Here is a 25,659-nt window from a genome sequence, read left to right as displayed (position 1 = left end):
TATTTATTAAAAATAAAACTTATAAAATTATAAATATAAAAATATAATTATTATAAATAAATTATATATAAATTTAATAAAAAACACAATGCAATAATTATCAAAAACTAGAAAATAATTCGCATTTATGAGGGAATATTTGCCTTTTGGGTTAGGCCCATTTAGAAAAGTCTTTCTGGCCCAATAAAGGCCTATAGGCCTGTGTATATATGTATATATATAATTCTTCTTCTTCGCAGTGGCGGCTGCAATGGCGCAGCCACCGTCGGGGCTCCTGAAGCTTCTGAAATCGGAGAAGAGTCTAACTAAAGTTCTGAATCTACTCAACGCTGCGAGTGGGGACGCTAAGTACAAGATTTCAGATAGTGTGTTCTACCACGTACTCCACCGCCTCTGCCGCTCCAATGATCCGAAACTGCTGCCTAATGCTGCACGGATTGTGGAGGTTATTCGGCTCCAGCAATGTCCTTGCTCTGAAGACACTGCCATAGCTGTTTTGAAACTGTATTCTCGAAACCAGATGGTGGAAAGCGCGGTTGAACTTTTCCAGAAGATGAAGGAGGTTTTCGGCTGCGAACCGGGAGTGAGGTCGTATAATTGTTTGATGAACGCCTTTGTGGTCTCGAATCAATTGAGCAAGGCTGAGATATTCTCCAGGAATCTGCGAAGAATGGGGGTATCTCCGAATCTGGAAACTTTTAATATCTTAATCAAACTCGCATGTAAAAAGATGGATTTCGGAAAGGCGAAAGAAATGATAGATAGAATGTGGGAAGCGAATGTTCTTCCTGATGTTTATAGTTACGGCGCTTTGATCGACGGGCTTGCAAAAGGGGGCGATTTGAACTACGCAGTTAAGGTGTTCGATGAAATGCTTGAGAAAGGCCTGAAGCCTGATATTATGTGTTATAATATTTTAATAGATGGTTTTTTCAAAAAACGTGATTACAATGGAGCTAATCTGATTTGGAAGAGGTTAGAGAAGGATTCATGGGTTTATCCAAGTGTTGTCACCTACAATATCATGATTAATGGCTTCTGTAAGTGTGGAAAGTTTGGTGAGAGCTTGAAATTGCTAGAAAGGATGAAGATGAATGAGAAGAAAGTGGATATGTATACATACAGCACTTTGATTCATGGGTGTTGGAAGTTTGGGGATATTGATGGGGCCGAGAAGGTTTTTAATCAAATGGTTGAGAACAATGAGTCACCTGACGCCGTCGTATACAATGCAATGCTAAATGGTTATTTCGGGTCAAGAATGGTTGGAAAGTGTTTGGAGCTGTGGGAATTGATGGGAAAGAATGGCTGCCGAAGTGTCTCTAGTTTTAACATAATGATGAAAGGGATGTTCGATAATGGTAAGGTAGATGAAGTTTTTTCGATATGGAATCTTATGAGGGAGAGTGGATGTGTCGCTGACTCGACATCTTATGGAATTTTAGTCCATGGATTGTGCAAGAATGGTTACAGTAATAAGGCTTTGGAATTATTGTCGAATGCTAAGGAGGGGAAAGGCCGTATTTTAGATACTTATGCTTATGCGGCAATGGTAGACGGGTTGTGCAAAGAAGGAAAGTTATTCGAAGCCGTTTCTCTGCTAAATGATATGGTTAGCAATGGCTGTAAGCCAAATGCTCATATTTACAATTCTTTGATAAACGGCTATTTAGGAGTTGCTAAATTCGAGGATGCCGTTAAGGTTGTTAGAGAAATGGTAAGTGCAAATTGTTCTCCTACAATCGTTACGTATAACACGCTTCTTAATGGCTTGTGCAAAGGTAAACAGTTCGATAAGGCGCCGGAAATAGTGAAGGAAATGATCAAGAAAGGGTGGAAGCCTGACGTGATTACGTATAGTTTGCTGATAAAAGGGCTCTGTCTGGCGCATAAATCAGAAACGGCTCTCGATTTATGGACCCGAGTTACGGTTGAAGGTTTTAGACCCGATGTACAGATGCATAATACTTTCATTCATGGACTTTGTTCAGTTGGGAAAACACGACAAGCTTTGTCGTTGTACATGGACATGAACCGTTTGGGTTGTACGCCGAATCTTATTACGCACAATACTATGATGGAGGGATTCTATAAAGATGGTGATGTAAGAAATGCTTCGGGTATTTGGGGCCGTATGTTAAGGACCGGGCTGCAGCCGGATATTATTTCTTACAACATTACTCTTAAAGGTCTTTGTTCTTGCAATAGAATGTCGAGTGCTGTTTTGGTCTTAGATGACGCCTTGATGAGGAGAATTGTTCCTACTGTCGTCACGTGGAACATACTCGTTAGAGCTGTTATTTACTCCGGTGCTCCAAGATGAATTATCGAATGGGTATAGTGATTTATTTCGATTGATTTGTTAATTTTCGGGCACTATTAGCTTCGGTAAAATTTATGTTTTGTTTTTGTTTTAGGGCTATATGGATTATTGCTGCTTTTGTTCAAGTTATGTGTTCTTTATTTCACAGCATCTAAATTAACATATAGTCGTTGATGATCATAGTCGGATCACCAAATGCTATATGTGATGCGAAAGTAAATTACGACTGATGTATTAGCCCCAGAATAGTAATATTCTCTCTGGAGTTATAACTCATGCGACATTTTTCGATAACTTATCTCTGTTTTAGATTCGTTATATATTTATATTACACAATAGGAAACACTTCACACTATCTATTCTTTGCTGTTTTCTTGTTCGATTTTGTCAGTTTCGGACAACATACTCTGTTCATAGATTAGTTGTGTAAGCAAGCCCACCAGAATGACCCCTAGAACACTACCCTTCCCCCAGTCGGGTGATGCCGAAGATACTACAACATCTACGATTGCAATTATTACCAAGATAATTAATGCAATGTAGATGTTCCTTCGGATTACTGAGCCGGCGCTTTTCTTGTTCAGCTCCCGAATCTTTTCAATTTCTTCTTTAGCTTGTGCCTTGTCGACGGGCGCTTTTTCGCCGAGGTTCTTGAAGAACAGCCATTCATTTCTGTCTTTCTCAATCTTGTCTTCGAAATCTGCTAATTTTTTTTCGTTTTCTTCAATCTCCTGTTTGTTCAACTCTGTTGATTCCTCGAACTCCTGCATCCGACTCTCTATGTTTTCCATTATCTGTTCGATAAATAGAACAAATCACTTGTTACTAACAGATTTCAAAATTTATTTCGTATGCATTCAACAGGAAAAAAAAATAAACATGCCCTGGCGCCGGCTTCATCCAACTCCTTGAGGGCATTTTCACCAATCTGGTCGATTTCAGCGTTTGCTTCATCCGCAAACTGCGTCAGGAAAGCCGATCTTTCGTCCAAATAATCCGTGAGACGAACTTTCTGAGCTTGAAGCATTGCAATTCTAGCAAGAAGTTCCTGCTTGCGTAAATCCCCTCCCGACGATTTCGGAGCTTCTTGATCAGAATCCTCCGAACCATTCGATTTGCAGAAGGACAGGACTACCCTCTTCTTCCCGAAGAATTCTCTTTCAGGGAAACATCCATGGCGGGGAATAAAACAGGTTTGAATTGCTTTAAGATACAGCATAATTTCTTTTCTTGGGAAGTTATGGCTGAGGGAAAGAAAGAAAGAAAGTGATTACACAGTTAGAATCATTTTGGGCCTCTCATTCGAATCCTATATATTATCCATTCTTGTTTGAAAGTGACTGAAACTTTGTTTCTTTTATTTAAGTTTTTGCAGTACAGACAGAATACGATTCGAAAAGCTTTCGGCTTTCGCTATTACATTGCTGATGTTTCTACCGGTTTTTTGTAGGTATACCATTTTGCGACGACGGAATAAAACCCGAGATTTGCGACACTCAGCACAGCCAACAGCCAGAAGAAGTTATGAAGCTTCCCATAGTTGAGGTTATCAGGTATCCATCCATGGCTGCCATTCTTTGTGCTAACTTCTGTTACCAGCTTCACCAGCAAACTGCTTAGGTAATTCCCGGCAGCCACCGTCGTCAGCGACAGCGCCGAGCAGAGGCTCCGCATTGTATCCGGGGCCTGTTCGTAGAAAAACTCCAGCTGCCCAATGAACGTGAAAACCTCGGCGCAACCTATTAGGGCGTACTGCGGGACTTGCCAGAATACCGAGAGGGGAATGTGCTTGAGCTCGTAGTATCCGTGCTCCTTCACGATGCGCAGCCGTATCGTTTCCAGAGTTGCCGCGGAGACCATGGAAATGATCGAAATCACGAGCCCGATTGCCATTCGTTGGAGCTGAGTGAAGCCGTTCTTGTTCCCTGTCAGCTTTCGAGCTACGGGCACGATGATCCTGTCGTAGACAGGAACCCAGAAGATGACGCTTATGGTGTCGAATAACGATAAAGACGCCGAAGGGATGTCGAAGGATTTCGTTATTCGGAGATCCATTGTGTTGCCTTGGAGGACGAACAGCGTCCCCATTTGACTGTACACCGCGCTGAAAACGATCCCCGTCGCCCATATCGGCAGAAGCTGTACTACGGATTTCAGCTCTTCGACGTGAGTCACCGTGCAGAGCCTCCACGGATTCACCGTTCCGTTTCGCCTATCGGATTCCGTCTCGATCGCAGCCCGGTCGAAGAACCTCAGCTTATCGGTATGCTCAAGCTTCCGACTTCCTTGAACTGATTCTTGATCCGATGTTTCGTAAAGTCCCGTTTCGTCCTTTGGCAGGTCCAATCCCGATTTCCTGATCGCGGCGACGACGACCTGGGTGATCTGGGTCAGGGGACTCCCGCCGGGCTTCCGATTCCGGTACCGCCGCGTGCCGGAGAAGAAGGTGACCACCGCCAGGGCCATCGCCACCGTCGGGATGCCAAAACCCCACTCCCATCCGACGTTCGTTTGTATCCAAACAAGAACAGTTGATGCGACGAGCGCGCCGATGTTGATCGAGAAGTAGAACCAATTGAAGAAAGAGCTCTTGCTCTTCTTCTCGCCCTCGTCGGAATCGTCGAACTGATCGGCGCCGAACGGCGACACACATGGCTTGATCCCTCCCGTCCCGAGCGCGATCAAATATAACCCGACGAAGAACACCCCGGCCTCGAACCCCGTCGGATGACAGACTTTAGCTTCATCACACCGCGGCTTCAATCCATGGATCGATGCGGACAGCGTCAGTATCGTCATTCCCTGTAAGTACATTACAAAAATATCCGATCATCATAATCATCGTTATCGTCAATGTTGTAATTGTGCAGACAAGGAAATAAATCGTCGAAAACCGACGGCGACGTAGACGATCGAGAAAGCAGCAATGGTGGAGTATCTTCCGAGATACGCATCGGCGAGGAATGCGCCGAGCAACGGCGCGACGTAGCAGGTTCCCGACCAGTTGTTAACGTTGTTTACTGCGACTACATTGCTCTCGTTCATCTGGAATTTGAGGTAGTTCACCAGATTGGTGTTGATCCCATAATATGCTAGTCTTTCACAGCATTCATTCCCTGTTCATAACAAATATTTATTTATTTGTTTGTTTGTTTGTTTGTTGTCTGATTAATTCGCAAATCGACAGGTTTGGAATCAAGAAATTGGTAAAGAACGACGTGCCAAGAATGTAAGGACAGGCTTTCCAGGTTCCTGTGTTGTGTTTGATCGCAGGGTTGTTGTGATAATCCAAAGTTCCATCTTTTGTGTACTTCTCATCATCATCATCTTCTTCTTCTTTTTCTTCTTTTTTGTGTTCTGAAACAGCCATGGCTGATGATGCCACATTGAAGAAATCTCCCATGGTTCTTCTTTTTCTACTGTTGTTGGTGGTGACTGGTGAGTGATTTAAATTGTCTTTTTTTTTCAAGGATTTGTTTGTTTCTTAAATAATGTGTAAATTGAAATGTGGGATTTTTGGGCACACCTTTCGAGGGTGGAGTGGAGTGATTTGATTGGTTGAAATTTTGGCCGTTGACCCTTGGAGGTATTAATTGTTTGCTGTTGATATTTAATGAGTAATGACAGTCAGTGATGCATCGTTGTTTTTATTAATTCACAGTAATTTATTATTTATTGCATTTATTTTACTTGTGAAAATAGGTTTGTTTGGTTTTACACTCTTTTGTCCTCTTTCAATTGTTTTTTTTCACTTTTTATCTACTCTTTTCGTTCCGGAACTAATATTCATTTGCTTTTTACACGTAATTTTAAAAATATTAGTATTATATTTGAATATAAGTAGGAATAAAGTAAAAATGACTAAAATAACTTTATTAGTACGTGTGATATAAAGGTAATGACATTTGTGTAATATATTGTAAGTTATATGAGTATTTGTAATGTTAGGTAGGATACTTTTGCTACGGTACATAATAAAATAGAAAAATGGATACTTTGTTATGAGACGGATAGAGTATTTTATTTCAAGTGACATTTTTATTTTTGATAAAAATTAACATGTTTTTATTTTTGATAAAATTTAAAAATTAAATATACTTAATAAATATAAATCAAACTTACTTACTTTTATAATATATAATATCACACGTAATTCACTCAAAAAATTTTTATTTTATATATCTCTATAAAATTTCACTTTTTATGTTAATATAAAATATAAAGTATCATGTCTAAGATTTTACTTATTTAGGGTATATATGTTTTATGTTAATATAAACATATTTTTGTAAAAAGATGAAATATAGTATTCCCTCAGTCTTGTTGGAAGGATGGCTTTGCGTTTGCTTTTTGCAATTAGGTTTTTTAATATTAGTATTATATTGAATTATAATAAAAATGACAAAAATACCATATTAGTATGATGTAATATAAAAGTAATGACATTTAGGTAGTACAATTACTAAATTAGGAAATAATAATCTTGTTTTGGGACGAACGAAAATGGAAAATTGTAACATTTCGATGGAACGGAGGGAGTAATATAGTAAAATTATTAAGTTAATATTAATACTTCGTCCCATAATATTTGAAATCTTTCTATTTTTGTAGGTTTCATAACAATTGACATATTTTTATTTTAGATAAAATTTATTTAAATTAAAATATAATTAACAAATATAAATCAAATTAATTAATTATATAATATACAATGTCATACATACTCACTCAAAATCTCTTTACTTATATTTATCTTTAAAAAAATATATATCTTATCTATTTTTAAAACTCCACATATTTTATAAATTTGTTTATATTAATTATAAATAGATAAAAAAAAAATTTTTTTTACTTGTATTATAAAAAAATTTATGTTCTACAAAATGATATCCGCGTATATTCTTTTATTGCTATATTTTTTAAAACATGTAAATCATATTCTAATCTTTTAAAATAATATATATTAAATTTATTTTAAAACTATCAATATTATTAATTATATAAAAAATTACATTATAATTATCTATTATTAACTAACTAAACATAATTTTCTTAAATATAATATTACTGATAAAATGGGCAAATTATCTTGGGACGGAAATAATTTATCTAATTGTACTCGATAGTTAAAAATAGTATAATATAATTTTGTTTATATTAAGTAGTTAAATGTAATGTAAAAATAATTTTATTTTCTGTGTAAAAGTTAAAGACGCGATATAATTATTTTATAATTAGAAAAATCAGAATATAAAAATATGTAAATTTTGTAAGTGAATGGAAATAGTAATATAATTTTAATTCAAAATCAAAATAAATAATTTTTATCTACGTAATCAAATATGGTATTGGGCCTTAAAATGAGATCTATTGGGCCGTCTAATTACAAAAAGATTTGGAACTGGCCCGTGATTGTTTCAGTCCCAGAATAAGCCTATCCGTTTATTATTATTATTATTATTATTAAATTTATTGTTTTATTTTCTTAAATATATAGTTTAGTCTATCTAGTTAGAACTGGCCCAATATAATCCAACTCATGGTCCGCGCCGGGCGGGTTTAGTTTATTTGTATATAGCTTGACCTAGCTGGGACTTAGGCCTCGTTTGTATTGGCTTTTGTCCAAAAATATAAACAAACGTTTTTTTTTTTTTTTTTTTTTTTTTCACAAGCACATTGAGAGTAATTTCTGAAATAAATAAAGACACTTTTGAGCTAAAATTACTGTTTTTATCTTTAATAATAAAAATAATAATAATAATAAATACAATACTGTAATATAATATAGAAATAATTAATTTATATATTAATTTGTTAAAAAAAATAAAAAATATTATTATATTATTATTTTTATATATTTAAATTAAAATTTAAAATTATAATTGAGATACCAAATTTAAATAATAGTAGTATATAATTTTTTTAATTATACTAAAATTATTAAATATAAGTTATAAAATTTTTAAATAAATTGAAAAATACAAATAATTTAATACTCCTGTTATATTGTAATTTTATTTTTAAGATATATATATGTTTTTAAATTAAAATTTTTAAATTATAAATAATTAAATTTTAAAAATATATTTTCTATACTTTTATTTAAAATATTTAAATATAAACAAAGAAATTTAAAAAGATATATAAAAATTTTATAGAAAAATACAATTATATTAATAGTTATTTTTAGTAATTTTAATAGTATAAAAGCACTTTCAACTCTATTACATCAAAATAATTTTTTAAGAAAAATTGTTTTTAAAGTGATTCATCCAAATACAAAATCGAACTACTTGTGCTTTTGACTTCTGCTTTTACTTTTGGCTTCTACTTGTTTTTTAAGCTAATCCAAACGGTCCTAAATCATTTCTTTATTTCGTTTGGGCTAAACCATTTAGACAATAGATATTTTGAAATTTTAAAAAATTTTAAAATAATAAAAAATTAATATTTACATGATATATTTTTAATAGAAAATATATTTAATTTTATATTTTTTTAAAAATATGAAATAGTGCGAAACACCAAAATTAGTATACGAGCAAAGCCATAGTTTACATGTATATAGCATCAATGCATTAATAGTTTAAATAGAGTATTAATTTTATTTTAAACTTAAGATTTTTTATTATATAAGATTTTTATTGAAACATACATAAAAAATATTGGATTATATAAAATAAATCGAAACATAGTGAAAATTTGTTAACCTAGAAAGTAAAATTGTTAATCATACAAAAATATACATATATATATATATATATATCTCTTAAATTATTAGGTGTTGAATAAGTCTTTATGATTGATCCAAGTCCTCACAAAATATACACAAACAAAAAATATTATAGATAACTGTGTTGTTAATATAAAAAATAATAATTTATATTTAATTTGATTTCTTGTGAATGAATAAATATTTTTATATATATAGTGTTAATGTCAATATATATATATATATATTGTATTTTTTTTAATAATATTTTTTGAGAATCATTTCATATAAAAAAAAAAATGAAGTGAACAAACCAAATACAAGGATTTCTTCTTTTAATTTTTTTCACACGTTTTTTCAAAAAAATTAATAAACTAAGTATATTTATTATTTTTATATTTTATATACAATTCTTTATATTTTATATAATTTTTTTTTTCAAAAAATCTCATAAAATAAACACACTATAATTGCAACTAAAATAATATGTTTTGTATTAATTATAAATATATACGGTTAACTCATAATATCCCTTTTCATTCGAAATTAATTTCTATGTCTTCGCCTTCGCGTCGAACAGGAGCAACTGTTCATGATCATTATGGGAAACTAGAACAAAAAAAGCCCGGCTGGGAACTGACCAGGCCAGACTACCCGTTGTATATTGTGGAGTATTAACATTTAAACATATTGAGATATATTATACTTACTATTTTCATATTTTGATTAAAACTAATAAACACAATACTTTTAGCCATAATTAACATCCTAATTATTATTGTTTTATATGTTCGTTAGCCTTAACCAGTATGGACACCATATATATTGTTAATTAAATAATGATGAAAATATATTAAATATCTACATATTAACAAAATTAATAATAAATTATATTATCTTCGGTCGTGATGTTTATGTCACTTTGTTTAGATACAAAGACTAAAAAATAATATTATCTCCGTCCGGTTCTAAGAGTCTCATCTATTTTTTTTTATGTTGATCCTTTTTTAAATATTAATTATTATATCAAAACATAGTAAAAATTAAGAAAAAATTGCAAAAATATTTTCATTAGTGTCTTATAATACTAATAGAAGGACATTTGTAAAAAATATATATATATATACAAATATAAGAATATCTTTAATGTTAAGTAAAATGATGTAAAAGTTAAATGTGATCTCAGAGACAAATTAAGAAAAAATTGCAAAAATATTTTCATAAGTGTCTTATCATACTAATACAATGACATTTGTAAAAAAAAAAAAAAAAAAAAAAAAGCAAAATAGCAAAAAATCCCCCGTGTGATTTTTCGAATTTGCTGAAAATCCCATCTTATTTTAAAATTGCATAAAAACTACTCGTGGTTTCTAAAATACTGCACACTCACCCCTTCCTTCAAAATTGGACTAATGGTGTTAATTTTTTACTTTTTTGGACCGTTGTATCCCTATATTATTATTTTTGACCACTTATTCTATCTTTGACCATTATTTTTCTCGTTATACATACATAGATACACACATACATAAACCAACACACGCATTACACAGAAATACATAGGCACTCCCACCCGCTTCTTCCTCTTTCTTTTCTTTTCTATCTCCGTTTCTTCTTCTTTTTTTTTACAGATAAATATACACACATACATACATATTCTTCCCCCTTCTCCTTATTTCTTCTTCCCTGCCCACCCAGCGGTTCTTCCTTTTTCTTCTTTTTTCTTTTTTTCTATTTTTTTTCCACTTCTGTTTCTTGAAGATTCATTTTATTTTAGGCGATTAATGATTGATTATATTTGTTAGATTCATAAATAGATTAAAACCCTTGCAAATTTAAATTTGGGAATTTTGAAGTTTAACCCAAATCTTAAAAAAAAAAAAGAAAAAAAAGCCTAATTTAGCAATTTTGAAAAAAAATGCCTGATTCATATATAAATTAGTGACTATACACAAAAAAAAATATATTTATTGTAAAAAAAAAAATCATGTCTGCTCCACCGTTTTTATCCATCCGTCATTACCAACATTACATTTCTTAATATTGCAAACATTTTCCTTTTTCTTCGTCACTTTTCTCAAATGAAACTTTCAATTTGAGAGTTACATGTTAGATTGATTCTCTTACTATTTTTTCTCATTCGAGCTCACCCCAATCCACTGGTTGTTGTGAAGATTTAGGAATTGTCAGAGGTACGCCTCGCTCCTATAGAAGAAAACGCGATTAAGAGTAAGAAAAAACAACCATGACAGCAAGGTTGGAGAAAATGAAGGAGATAATGGAGGGTAATTTTGTAATTTTTTTCCTTATATTAAGTGAATTTTCAAGAAAACACGCATTAATGGCGCGTGCAGTACAATTGTTGTTAAATATTAATGGTAGGGGTGTTTTTTGCATCATTTTCGAAATCGCAAGTAGGTAATATGGAATTTTAAAACCAGAGGGGTTTTCATATAATTCAGAAAATCCTAGGGGAATTTTATGCTATTTTGCCAAAAAAAAAAATTATACATCTTTAATGTTAAGTATAATGACGCAAAAAATAAATGTGACGTTAGAGACCGATAGAGGAAATAATATTTTAATTTAAAAATAAGATAGGTAAAAGTAAAATCACGGTATTATATATAAAGAATTTTACTAAAATGATGTGACAAATAAAAAAAATAGTGATAAATTAGTTATTATATGTTAAAATAAAAATAATAAAATTGTAAGTGAATAAAATTATTTATGAATTGTGTTTAAGTTTAAGGAAAAAAATAAATAAATAAACAAACAAACTCAACTATAAGGGATGAAATTAATGGTAAAATAAATGTATTAAACCACATGTAAAATATATGAAACTGTAGTACATAATTACATTGAAGCAAGGGAAAATATATAACACATACATTTCACCAACTTGAACCTCCAAACCAATACAAAATTAATTTAAATAAAATTAATTTAAATAACAAGACATCTTCACCATCTCATTATTATGATCATGACTAACTCATCACTTATCATCTAACAAATTAGTATTTTATTTTATTTTTTTTATAATTTTTAAAAAAATATATATATATTATTTTCTTGTTCTTGGATTCTTTGTTTGTTACCCAATGGTTGGCTAAAAATAGTGATAATATCGTAGCTTGTAAACAATTTCATTTCAATCAAAGGGCCCTTTTCATCGCTATTATTCTTAATTCTTGTTTTTATTTTATTTTTTAATTTTTATTTGACTGCCTAATAAGTATCTACAAAAGTGATTTTTTTTTTTTAATTACATACTAAAAATAAAAAGTTTTGCAGTTGAAGAAAAAGGGTCTTTATTAATTAACAAATTAATCTAAAATAAGTCGAGTTAATAATGCTTAATTTAAGAGCACACTATTTCAGTTAAGTACCAATTAAAAAATTAAATCCCTAAACCAGGGTTTTGTTTAATTAATTTTATATAGAATTAATTATTTTTACACGAGGGACATATTATAATATAAAATTAATTTCTTGTAATATAAATATATGATAAAATGAAAATGAGTTATTATTTACATTTTTTGAAAAAATTCAAGAATTATGGTTTATTTTGGATTTTGGGATTTAGGATTATCATTACTATGTAATTAAAACTTTAGAAAAAAAAAAGGTGCTATGCAAATTTAAGTGAAAAAAAATATATTTTTGTACATGTATTTTAGAAATATAATATTTTTGTACTTTAAATTATTTTAAAAATAAAAAATTTAAGTGAAAAAAAATAAAAAAATATATATATAGGCATTATATTTTATAGAGAGATTTTTGTGTAAAAAAAATAAATTATTGAATATTACTATATAAGTAAACAAAGCCTACATACATATATTGATCCTTTTTGTTAATTAATTAGCTGTTCTTGAAATCATTATTTTGACCTGTAACTTTCTTGCAAAAATTTAAAAATATTCAACCACTGGACCTTATTTTCTGGATAAATACTAACAATTAATCATTACTGGAAAGAAATTTAGGGAAGATCATGTGGTGTCACCAGAAATCAAAATCAAAATCAACTGGAACTAAAATTTAATTATTAATTTATTATTAAACCAAACATTAGCTGAGAAGACGACTTATATTTGAAGAATTAATTGTTTCACCTAACTGAGTAAAAACGACGTCGTGGCTGCTGCTACACATGCATATATATATATATATATATAAGGCTGTGTTTGGCTGTCATAATAACTACAAAATCCAAAATTACAGATCCAAGAAAACAAAAACCCTAATTTTGTTCTTGGTTCTGAGAAAGAGTAAACAATGGAGAAGTGTTGGATTAGGGTTTGGATCGTCCTCGTAGGTTGTCTGCTTCCAGTTCTTGTCCAATCCAGAGTTCGACATTACCAGTTCAATGTATTTATTTAATTCAATATTTCTTTACGTTATTACATATATATATATGTGTAAATTTTTATTTAATTAAATAGTTATATTTATATATGCATTGCAGGTTGTGATGAAGAACACGACACGTCTGTGCTCCACAAAAAGCATTGTCACAGTCAATGGAAAATTTCCCGGCCCAACTGTTTATGCCAGGGAAGATGACAATTTGCTTATTAGGGTTATCAATCGTGTCAAATACAATGTCACAATCCACTGGTAAATTTAAAATATATAACTATTTAAAAATAAATCATTTTTATTTTTATTTTTAACTAATTTAATAGAAGAATTTTGAGTTTATTGAAATAAATAAATGGTTAAATTCAATTTCAGGCACGGCATACGGCAGCTCCGCAACGGCTGGGCCGACGGACCGGCTTACATAACCCAATGCCCGGTCCAGCCGGGTCACAGCTACGTGTACAATTTCAACGTGACCGGCCAGCGTGGCACGCTTTGGTGGCACGCGCATATCTCGTGGCTACGTGTCACCGTCCACGGCGCGATTGTTATACTCCCGAAGCTCGGCGTGGCTTACCCGTTCCCCAAGCCGGACCGGGAAGCCGTCGTTGTGCTCGGCGAGTGGTGGAAAGCCGACACCGAAGCCGTCATAAATCAGGCTATGAAATCCGGCTTGGCGCCGAACGTGTCCGACGCCCACACTATAAATGGCCATCCGGGCGGCGGCGGAGGCGGCTGCGCCGCCGCCGGCGGTTATCAGCTCAGCGTTGCGCCGGGTAAAACGTACTTGCTTCGGCTCGTCAACGCTGCGCTCAATGAAGAGCTGTTTTTCAAAATCGCGGGACATAAATTAACGGTGGTCGAAGTTGACGCCGTTTACGTCAAGCCGTTTAAAACTGACGTCGTCGTTATCGCGCCGGGGCAGACGACTAACGTCGTCGTCGCGGCGGATCAGGCCGCCGGAAAATACATGGTGGCGGCGTCGACGTTCATGGACACGCCGGTGGTGGCGATCGACAACACAACCGCCACCGCGACGCTGCACTACTCCGGAACTCTATCGAATTCCCCGACGGCGCCGGTAACAACGCCGCCGCCGAACGCCACCGCCGTCGCGGCCAAGTTCGCGAATTCTCTCCGCAGCCTGAATTCCCCAAAATACCCCGCGAAAGTTCCGGCGACCGTCGACCATTCTCTGGTCATCACCGTCGGCTTAGGCGTCAATCCTTGCCGCACGTGCGCCGCCGGAAACTTCAGCCGCGTCGTCGCCGCCATGAATAATATCACATTCGTTATGCCGGCGACCGCCATTCTTCAGGCGCACGTGCTCGGAATCAATGGAGTTTTCACCGCCGATTTTCCGGGGAACCCGCCGGTGGCGTACAATTACACCGGCAAACCGCCGGCGAATATCTCGACGAGAAAAGGTACAAAACTGTACCGGCTGCCGTACAACGCCTCCGTTCAGGTCGTCCTTCAGGACACCGGAATTATTGCGCCGGAGACCCACCCGATTCACCTCCATGGATTCAATTTCTTCGTGGTGGGGAAAGGATTGGGGAATTTTAACCCTAAAATTGATCCACAGAATTTCAATTTAATCGATCCTGTGGAGAGGAACACCATTGCCGTCCCCACCGGAGGTTGGGTGGCGCTCCGATTCCTCGCCGACAATCCAGGTAAGAACATTGCCATCTCAGTTTATATTTTTTTTAAAATCGATTCAAATTCTGAAATCATTACAATTCATGTTCTTGAATCAATTAGGGGTTTGGTTTATGCATTGCCATTTCGAAGTTCATACGTCGTGGGGACTGAAAATGGCGTTTTTGGTGGACAATGGGAATGGCCCTGGAGAATCCATTATTCCTCCCCCAAAGGATCTGCCAAAGTGCTGAATCTATGCCACAGATTGTTACCTTTTTGTATTTTATTTTGTTTTTTGGTTATTATTGTAACCTTTTTTTTTTTTTTTTTAATACGAGAATCTTGAAAATTAAAGTCGAAGCAAAAAAGAAGAACAAAATTCAAAGCAGAAAATCATGTAGTTAAAGAAAGTGAATTTTTGTCAACCCAATAATTATATATAAAGATTTGATTGTAACTGTTTCATCTATTGAATGATATATAATAATTTTATATATATAGTTGAGTATTTCATTGAATAATGTAAAGGGCGTGTTTCCTTGTGACATTTGGTTTTTTATTTTACTATTCCTTATTTTTCTTTTTCCTCCAAAAAAATATCAAATCAAACAATCATTTTTTATTTATTTTATTACATTAAAATCTAATTTTACATTGAAAGTATCACATCAATACATATTTATATCACATCAAACAACTATTTCAAATCAAAATTTTATTATTCAAAACCAAAACTCAAAATCAAAATCACACGAGTAAACACAACCATTATTTCCTTATAACAAGTTGTCGGTAAAAAAAATAATAAATGTAGTTAATTCAAATTAGCTTTGTTCTTTCTATATTTCTTTTCCACAATTTTTTCAAAAAAATTAATATACTATACACATTCATTATTTTTATATTATATATATATAATTTCTTATATTTCACATAAAAAAATTTTTTTCTTCAACAATCTCACCAAACAAACACACCTGTAATTATTTCAAGGTTCTTCATAATAAAGAGTTTTTTTTTTTTAACCCCAATATTTATTTAAATACTATAAATATTTGTAGTGGTGGAACTATCTCAACATAGGATAATTTTTAGTCTTAATTCTTCATTGAGATAATTATACAAATACATATATGGATGTTTTCTTTTCTTTTTTTTTTTTTTTTTTTCTTTTTTAACAATAATAATAATGTTTGTTTTATCCCACTTTTAGAAAATTCATTGCGTTTTTTTGGATCATTTCATAATTGTTTTTTCAAAGTTTTGTAACAAATTATCATTCATCATTAGTTAGGCCCGTTTGTGGCTACATGAATAATAATAAATAATAATATTAATGTCATAAATAAAGTATTAGGGTTGGTTTGTTTAGTGTTTTTATTTGAATTTGTTTTTTTTTTTTAATCCCATGAGAGGTATAAGGAATCATATCAATAATATAAAAAAATTATTTACATTAAATATTGATTTTTGTGAAAATATATATATATATATATATTGAGAATCGTATTTAAAAGAAAATCTTAGACAAACAATATCATACGATGTTGTTTTAATATTAAGAAAATAGATCAAGTATTATGAAAGATGATTTTGAAAATAAGTAAATGATACAGATAAATATCAATTTCATTATTTGAATAAAATATTTTTAGGGTTTACTAAGTGAAGGTTTGTAAAAATATACTCAAATTTATATTTATTTATATCAATGTTATTATTACATTAAATCAAAATGTAAAAAATTAAAACAAAGGTATTATAAGAAATTTATTAACAAAATAAATTAAAAAGATATAATAGAATATATAGAAAAAAAAAATAACTGCAAATTAGTTAGCATTTATTAAATATGAAGAATAAAACTATGGAACAAGAAAATTTGGTTATTATAAATAGTTTATGTATAAATTTAACGATCACAAAAAAAGAAAAAATAGTTTTAATGAAAAAAGAAAAAATAAATGTTTATTTGGATTGATTTATAATTAAAAAATTAATATAATAAAAATGATATAGGATGTATTGCATCTTCTTTGTCTATAATTTTGATCTAAATATCAATATATATATTTAAAATACATTTTATTACGTTATGTATGTATAATTTATTCAAAATATTTTTACTAGAGTAATTTGGGCTGTTTATTTTTGCTCTGAAGTGTTCTCACTATGCGCTAGGCACAATTAACAAAAATAATAGGTGTGGTGATTTGGGTTTGACTTGAGAGTATTTAAGGGTGTTTCTATTTAAAAGTTTGGGTTTTTAAATTATTTAGATATAATATAAATAAATGTTGATTTGATATTTTTAATCTAAAACGAAAATAAACACATACTCTCTCCGTCCCGCAAGAAGCGTGGCGTTTGTTTTTTGCACGTAGATTTTTTAATATTAATATTATATTGAATTGTAGTAAAAAAGATAAAAATACCCCTATTAGTATGATGTAATATAAAAGTAACGACATTTGTGTAATATATTGTAAGTTGAAAGGGTATTTATTATGTGAAGTAAGAAGTACAATTACTAAATTAGAAAATGATAACCTTGTTTTGGTACAGACGAAAATGAAAAATGGTACTTTTCGATGGGACGGAGAGAGTATTATGAATTTATACCGTTGATTTAAAATTTATTTGAAATTAAATGTTGATTTAGATTTTTATTTAGATAATATCTTAACTTGATATTTTATAAGAAAAAATAATATATTCTAAACATATTCTATTAATTTGAAATTTTTTTGTATAAAACAACTGTAATTTTCTGTAAAAAAAAATAAAAAAATAGCTATGTATAAATTATTACTTGAGTAATCCAAATATATATATTTTTTTAAATTGTCATAAAATAAAATAAAATAAAAAAATCACGTTCTCATTTTATTTTTAATTTAAAATTATTTTACTTTTGTACTATTTTTAATTTTTTTTTTAAAAAAAGTAATAATGATTATCTTTTATTATTAAAATATTGTATCCAACCAAATTAGTATAGAATTCAGTGATGGAAAAATAATATCAAATTAAAAAATAAAATAAAAGTTGAAAAAGAAAAAGAATAGCAACCTAAGTTGGACTGTATATAGAATGGAATTGGGCAACGAACACATTAATTATTGTCCATCATTCATTGACGCTGACTTCTCATCTCCCCTTTTATTAAATTACTTTTTTGCCCTTCACCTCCATGCATTATTAATTTTAAATTTAGTTCTCAATATGGGCAAAATTATTCTTAACTAAAAAAAGAAGGCAATTAATTTAAAATTAAAATATTGGAAATATTAAAAGGCAAGGCTCTGTGGTGGAGCCCACAATTCCCACCAACTCAACAATGCCATACTTTTTTGGAAATATGGGAAGCCAAGAATCTTTCCACTTGTGGAAACTTTCATTAATATACGTGTCAAAATATTTATTACTCACTTTTCTTTCCCAATGTGTAATAATTATTTAATATATAATAATTACAATTACTCCCTCTGTCTCATGTAATATGGATGTATTACGGTAGACACGGGAATATAGGTAAAGTATAATTAGTAAGTAATTAAAAAGTGTATTAGTAAGAATAATTATTATTTATTAAAAAATAATTATAAATTAAAATTAATATAAGTAAATAATTTAATTAAAATTAAGAAAATTATAAAATTTAAAATTGAAAATGCGATTAAAGTGCATAATTATATTTCCAAAAATAGAAATGACAAGTTATGTGGGACGGACGAAAATAAAAAATATAGACAAATTATGTGGGACGGAGGAGTATTATTATTATTACTAATCACGAACAATGCAAAACTAAACTTAAAAAAAAAAAAATTGAGTGTAATTTTACAATTTGAAATTTTATTTCTTTTTAGATTTATATATATATATATTAATTCAATATAGTTTATTTTATACTCCCTTCGTCCCGTTTATGATGACATCTTTAGTTAATTAGAAATATGGTTATTTAAGTAGTGTAAATTACTAAATTATTAATAATAAATTATGATATTATTTTTATATGAGTAGTATTGTTGATATTTTAAATATTTTTAGCGTTATATTACAATAAAATATATACAATACGGATCTTATTTCGTAGATAATAAAATTTTATATAATGCAAATAAATAAAACAATATATATTTATATATATTTAACTTAAAACTAATTTTATAAAAAAACGAGAAGTTTTATAAAAATATTTATTTGTTGATGAGATATATAGAAACAAAAAGATTCGAATGGTCCTATTTTCAAATTTTAATTAAATTAATTTATATTTGTTAGGTATATTTAAGATGAATAAATTTATTAAAAATAGAAAAAAAATCATATTTTATGAGACGTATAAATACTAAAAAATAATCGTCTATAATAGGACGGAGGGAGTATAATTTATTAGTTGAATAATACGAATATTAAGAAGAAGAAAAAAAAAAGAAACGCACAAATAAACAATATATTTGGTAACATTGATAAAAATATATTTATGATTAATTACTTTGATATGTAATTATTTTTTTATGAGATTTAAAAAAATACCCTTTTTGTTCATTTCCAAAAAATAAACATTGAAAACTTACAAGGTCTGTTGACAAATAAATAAATTATAAAATTGCACCCACATGGGATGTTGCAACAAATTTGCTGCCCGTCCTTATAATATACAGAAATTATTTATAAAGTATGTACATAGGTGTATTTCATTGGTGTTCTTTCTTTTTTAAAGAAAAAATATATATATTGATTGATATTTTAAAATAAAATTAATGTATCGATGGTTGAATAGTAGAAAAATAAAAATAATTGTTAACTATACACACCAAAATATTTTCTTTTTTAATTGAATAAACAGCAATTAGTTTGTTTTGCACTTTAAACTAATCTTTCTATTAATCATCTTACATATTTAAAAAAAAAAAAAAAACATTATATTTTTACACATGATATTAGATTACAATAAAAAAAATAATAAATAAAAAATAAATTCAAACTCAAATATATATATATATATATAAAATAAACCATTAATATTTGATATAATATTTTGAAAGAAAAATAAATTTAATATGATATTAAAATAAAATTGAAAAGCACTAAAGTTCCAAAAGTATAAAATAAAATCTTAACCTACTGAATGGCCCCAAAATATATATAAAAAAAAATAATATTGAAAATTTTCAAATATACCAACCACTATATGGTGCTATTATTTTTTATTGAGTTTATTTAATATATTACGCGCATTTCAATAATTGAAAGCAAACCTTTTGGTTGGCCAATTATGTGACAAAGAAATATTATTTAATTATGATAAATATATACTAGCAATACCATAAAATTGTAACTCGAATTAAAAATATATATATATATATATGTATTAATTAACTCATGATTATATATATAATTAAGTAAACGTATATAGATGTAATATTTTTTAATAAAAATTGTATATTGAATATAATATCTTCTAAAATTATATTTTATCATAAGTTACACAAAATGCGAACAAATATTGATTTCGAATTTAAATGACAAAAGAATATGTCCATTTATTTTGAATTTTTTATTTAAAAAAATAATCAATAACAACGCATGTACATTTATAATTATATATATATATTAATATATAACCATCCTGGCCGTCTTTTTCAATAAAAAGTTGACCATAATGTCGCCATTAAAATGCTCTTTTTTTTCTTCCATAACAATTTAATAATAACAAAAAGCTTTTAAACCATAATAATACTCCCTTCATCCAATTTCTATTGTCTAAGTATATTTGTACGATTTTTTAGGTTATTATTTTTTTTGTATGAATTGACAAATTTGTCCTTAGTTGTATGATAGAGATTAAAAATAATAAATTAATTAAGGATAAAAATAAAAAATTGTATTTAAAAAAAATAATAAAAAATAGGACAATAGTTAAAGAAATAAATTATAAGTAAGCAAATTCAATGGGGATACGTGGCGAGCTCTAACTGGTGGACCCACCACCTTAATTATTGTGCTTTGTGCTTTATATTTGTTAATTTAACTTCCCCTTAAAAACAATCATAGTTCTTACAAAAGCAACAACCGTTGTCTGACTGCCACATCAGCTGTTTTTTGGTGATGTGAAAATAAATCGTTTCTCTTTTTCGCTACATTGTTTTTTAATTTGATTTTAATTTTTCTAACAATGTACTTCATTTTTTTATTTACTTTTAACATGAAAATTTAAAAATATTGTAATATAATGATAGTCGGTGAATTTTTAGGTTAAACGATACGGTTGTCTTTTGATTTTATTTGTAACAAAATAATATTTATATAAATAAGTGTTATTGAAGTAATATTGTGTTTGTTTGGACGATTTTTCTTAAATTTTATTATTTATTCAATTTTTTTTTTCAAAAATATCAAATCAAATATCTATTTTTAATTTTTTATATTATACTAAAAATCAGTTTTTCATTCAAAATATCACATCAACACCTATTTATATTGCATCATACAACTATTCATATTCAAAATTTTTATTATTCAAAATCTAAACCTCCAAACAAACGCACCCTAAATATAAAGATATAACTATTGTAAATAGACATCTTAAAAATATAAAGTGTTACTCTTATTCAAAGGAATAATTATTTTATTTTATTTTATTTATCATAAGACATGTCAAATTTAACAATTCAATTGTTAGTTAAGGCAAATACAAACAAAACACAAAATTGATTAAATGCTCTAAGTGCTATATTTTTACGAAAACTTATGTAAATTGTATGATAAAAAAATTGATTTGAATTACTCGATCCGTTCCGATGACTTTGTTCGGATTACTATACATACGACAATTTAAAATAAATACTATAATTAGTAAATAATTCAAAATATATTCATAAAAATAATTACTTTATAACATAAATAATTATAAATTAAAATTGAGATAGTTAATTAGTCCAACTAAAAAAACTAAATTATAATGAGATTAAAATATCTAATTCTTAAAAATAAAAACAACATGAAATATAAGACGGATAAAAACGAAAATATAAAAACGATAGGTAAGACTAAAATAGCATAAAATAAACTCCTAATATTTTCAAAAAATTTAAAGAAAAAAAAAAGATTTCGAAAAATGTATATACACTTTTTATAATTAATTCTAACGGTTAAATATTAAAAAAGAATTAAATTAATGGTACATTCACCCGATAAATATACATACATTTTCACTTAATATGATAGGAGTAAAAAATATGTGCACATACTTACAATTATACTACTCTAGTCAGCACAGTAAATTAATAATTTATAATTTAATACTCTTATGTTTCGACTTAAAATATTTATTTGAATTTTTGTAATAAATTAAAAAATAATAATATTTTATTAATTAATAAAATTGTATAAGATTAATATTATATTTGTAATATAAATAAAAATTAAGAATATTTAACTATTAATATATTATTATTTTTAGAATAGTAACAAAAAATAATATTTTGAATAAAATATATTAAAAAATACTTTTGAACAAAAAATATACAAAGTTATGTATAATATTATCGATAACTTTTTTTTACATAATATAAAAATAATAATAAATAAAAAAAAACACACAACAATTAATTTAACGTGAATATAATTATATAAATTAAGAAAATGCAGAAGCCTCGTAACTCCAAAATAGAAAGTGCGGTGCGAACACGCGCATTCATTGTCCAGTTACGTCACCTCTAAAGCAAAATTACAAATGTACCCCTCTAAAACCAAACAGCAACCATTCCCAGATTGTCCTTTTCCGCCATCTGATCAGTCAGCTTTCTGCCCTTACACTCCCCCCCAAAAAATAAAAACAATAAAAAAAAAATAAAAAAACACAGACCCCACCAGAAACCTTACAGCCAATCATTCATCAACACCATTGATCTGTCCGAAGCTCAGCCACTTCTTCAATTCATCAAATTCTTCATCTTTCTTTCTTCCTCTCTTACAACAAAGTACAAATTACTTTCAGACATAGATTCGCTTCCTTAAAACCCCCAGTTGATGTTCGCTAATTTCTGAGATTTGCAAGAATTAATTCCAATTTCAATTCATATTCATGGCTGTCTTCAATTCTCCTTAGGGTTAGGAAAGTTGTGGCGGCTTTCTATTTCCCTTTCCCTTTCCCTTTCCCTTTCTAAGATTCGTCTCTGCGAAAAAAATTAAATTAAAGAAGTATTCAGATTCCCTTTCAAATGCTATTATTGTTATTGTTATTGTTATTATTATTATTATTCCATTCGTTCTTCCTATAATTTCCGCCAGATTTAGTACCGGCAGTCTTCGATTTTTGATGAGGAGGAAATGAACCACACCTCATCGTATTTGGGGAATTCGAATTGGCTGTTCGAGGAAAGTACGGTCACCAAATGGACGCCGGACGAGAATAAAAGGTTCGAGAATGCTCTGGCGGTGTTCGACAAAGACACGCCGGACAGGTGGCACAATGTGGCGTCGATGATTCCCGGCAAGACCGTCGGTGACGTCATTAAACAGTACCGTGAGTTGGTCGATGACGTCAGCGATATTGAGGCAGGTCTGATTCCGGTTCCCGGCTACTCCAACAATTCCTTCACTTTGGAGTGGGTCACCAGCCATGGCTACGACAGTTTGAAGCACATCTACGCCGCCGCCGCCGCCGCCGCCGGTGGGCGGCGCAACCCGGCGTCGCGGTGCTCCGACCACGAGCGGAAGAAGGGCGTCCCATGGACGGAGGAAGAACACAGGTTAGTTAATTAATCAATTTAGGGATTTGGAAATTTAGGGATTTTTGAATTTGGGGATTTTTGTCTGTGCAGCTCAAGTGTTCGACGAAATGCCTGACTGAAACAGATTTTTTTGTAATGAAGTTAGGGTTGATTTGGTTTTGATTTAAATAATATTTTGATGGGATATTTTATTTTGAATTGCGGATTGAATAGCATGGATTTGGGTTTGAAGAACAATTATTTCCCCTGTTTTTTTGACAATTATGTCCTAATCTGATGCTGTGATCTTCAGACAGTTCTTGTTGGGTTTGAAAAAGTATGGTAAAGGAGACTGGAGGAACATATCTCGGAACTTCGTGACAACGAGGACGCCGACGCAGGTTGCTAGCCACGCTCAAAAATATTTTATCCGGCAGCTGTCGGGAGGGAAAGACAAGAGAAGATCGAGCATCCATGACATCACAACAGTTAATCTCGACAACACAAAGTGTCCTTCCCCGGACAAATCTCAGCACCATTCGCCGCCGCCAGAGTCAAACTTGACGACAACGTTGCAGCCGCCGCACCACAATTCAGACACAAATGTTGTTGTCCGAGGAAGCTACGATTCGGGTGTTCCCGGTGCGATAATTGGGCAGGATGGCAGCTATATGATCAGCCATCTTCAGGGGTCTTTGCCATTCGGGTTTAATTTGCTTGAGCATCACGTAGATTCACATGGACTGAGGTTAGGACATTATGGAACAGTTTTTCAAATGCACCCGACTCAACATACTTGAATTTTAAGCGAATTTTTGTGGATATATATATATATATGTTGTCGTCGTCGAGGGCTATTTAAGGTTTTCGATTGTTCTTACAACCTAGCTCTAGATATGCATTGTAATAGCAAGGGATTTTGCCCTGAATCTGAACTAGAAATCGTGTAACTTCAATTCGATCTTGATTTATCGAATACATTTTGCAAGATAAGCCCGAGAAGCGGCGTTTCTTTCCTTCGAATTTCTTATTTTTTTCATTGAAAGATTCTTGAATTATTGCGATGAACTCGTAGAAATCTTGTTTGGACAACCTATATGTTTGAATCTGAATTTAAACAGTCTCTTCAAATAATTTTGTTTGATTCGATTTATTTTATCTTTTTTTACATTTGGGTGATTGAAAACGTCCCCCGAATCGGATTCTTACATTCATTAATGTCTTTGTAGATTTATTCAACTTGACAAAAGAAACTATATCGATTTCTTGACTTTCTATTTCTCTTTTCTCACTTGAATTAATTCTTACTTACTATATTCTCATTTTATCGCATCCTTTATTATCTACTTATCGTGGAGGAATCGCACATGATTTTCTAATTCTCTTAAGGATCCTTCGCCCGACATATCTGATATATTCTCGCGCCCTTCTTATCTTCCTAAAAGTTGCTACAAAAAATGTTAAATTTACCACATAACCGATCCTTTTTATTCTTGGAAGATCTCATTAACAGTGGTTTAGATTCTCTTTTTTTAGTGCTTTCATCGCGTCCTAACCTCATATTTTGACAAAAGATCCTCTCCTCCTTAAAATGAATGTAATAACACATACCTCTCACCTCAAGACAAGAATCTTGACGGTATCGTGATCATTGTCGCCATCTTTGATTGATTCGATGTTCCATAATTTTCTAAACTTCCTCTTAAGCAACATGAGAGGTAAGATTCTCCATTCAATGTGTTGTTTTCTTGCCAAATTGGTAAGCTCAACACTTCATTCACTTAGTATTGTAATATTATTTTAACACGACACGATCTTTAATAGATTTCGTTTGTCAATGTATTTATTATATCAGTTTGAATTGTTTA

General features: G+C 30.5%; 5 protein-coding genes across 5 annotated transcripts; 3 read left to right on the top strand and 2 right to left on the bottom strand.

The window, feature by feature from the left end:
- Positions 1 to 227: 227 nt before the first annotated feature.
- LOC127250887 (pentatricopeptide repeat-containing protein At3g09060) lies at positions 228 to 2,336 on the top strand. The gene has a single exon (XM_051274350.1). The coding sequence runs from the start codon at positions 251 to 253 to the stop codon at positions 2,321 to 2,323; it is 2,073 nt and encodes a 690-aa protein (XP_051130307.1). The 5' UTR covers positions 228 to 250; the 3' UTR covers positions 2,324 to 2,336.
- Positions 2,337 to 2,669: 333 nt separating this feature from the next.
- Positions 2,670 to 3,666, bottom strand: LOC127250888 (uncharacterized). Its single transcript, XM_051274351.1, has 2 exons — positions 3,207 to 3,666; positions 2,670 to 3,117 (listed from the first exon to the last, which is right to left on the bottom strand). The coding sequence occupies exons 1-2, from the start codon at positions 3,540 to 3,542 to the stop codon at positions 2,680 to 2,682; spliced, it is 774 nt and encodes a 257-aa protein (XP_051130308.1). The 5' UTR covers positions 3,543 to 3,666; the 3' UTR covers positions 2,670 to 2,679.
- LOC127250818 (protein NRT1/ PTR FAMILY 8.1-like) lies at positions 3,661 to 5,726 on the bottom strand. The gene is made up of 3 exons (XM_051274244.1): positions 5,546 to 5,726; positions 5,222 to 5,439; positions 3,661 to 5,125 (listed from the first exon to the last, which is right to left on the bottom strand). The coding sequence occupies exons 1-3, from the start codon at positions 5,724 to 5,726 to the stop codon at positions 3,740 to 3,742; spliced, it is 1,785 nt and encodes a 594-aa protein (XP_051130201.1). The 3' UTR covers positions 3,661 to 3,739.
- Positions 5,727 to 13,264: 7,538 nt separating this feature from the next.
- Positions 13,265 to 15,573, top strand: LOC127250791 (laccase-10-like). Its single transcript, XM_051274215.1, has 4 exons — positions 13,265 to 13,424; positions 13,522 to 13,673; positions 13,791 to 15,097; positions 15,186 to 15,573. Exons 1-4 carry the CDS (start codon positions 13,332 to 13,334, stop codon positions 15,314 to 15,316), a joined length of 1,683 nt encoding a protein of 560 aa, XP_051130172.1. The 5' UTR covers positions 13,265 to 13,331; the 3' UTR covers positions 15,317 to 15,573.
- Positions 15,574 to 23,017: 7,444 nt separating this feature from the next.
- On the top strand, positions 23,018 to 24,747 carry LOC127251152 (transcription factor DIVARICATA-like). Its single transcript, XM_051274751.1, has 2 exons — positions 23,018 to 23,830; positions 24,105 to 24,747. Exons 1-2 carry the CDS (start codon positions 23,409 to 23,411, stop codon positions 24,589 to 24,591), a joined length of 909 nt encoding a protein of 302 aa, XP_051130708.1. The 5' UTR covers positions 23,018 to 23,408; the 3' UTR covers positions 24,592 to 24,747.
- The last annotated feature ends 912 nt before the right edge of the window (positions 24,748 to 25,659 follow it).

The sequence above is a fragment of the Andrographis paniculata genome, unplaced genomic scaffold (genome assembly GCF_009805555.1).
Source record: "Andrographis paniculata isolate CXL003 unplaced genomic scaffold, ASM980555v1 Contig38END, whole genome shotgun sequence".
NCBI lineage: Eukaryota > Viridiplantae > Streptophyta > Magnoliopsida > Lamiales > Acanthaceae > Andrographis > Andrographis paniculata.
The sequence above is the reverse complement of the archived record's forward strand: the minus strand, read 5'-3'. Positions and strand labels throughout refer to the sequence as shown.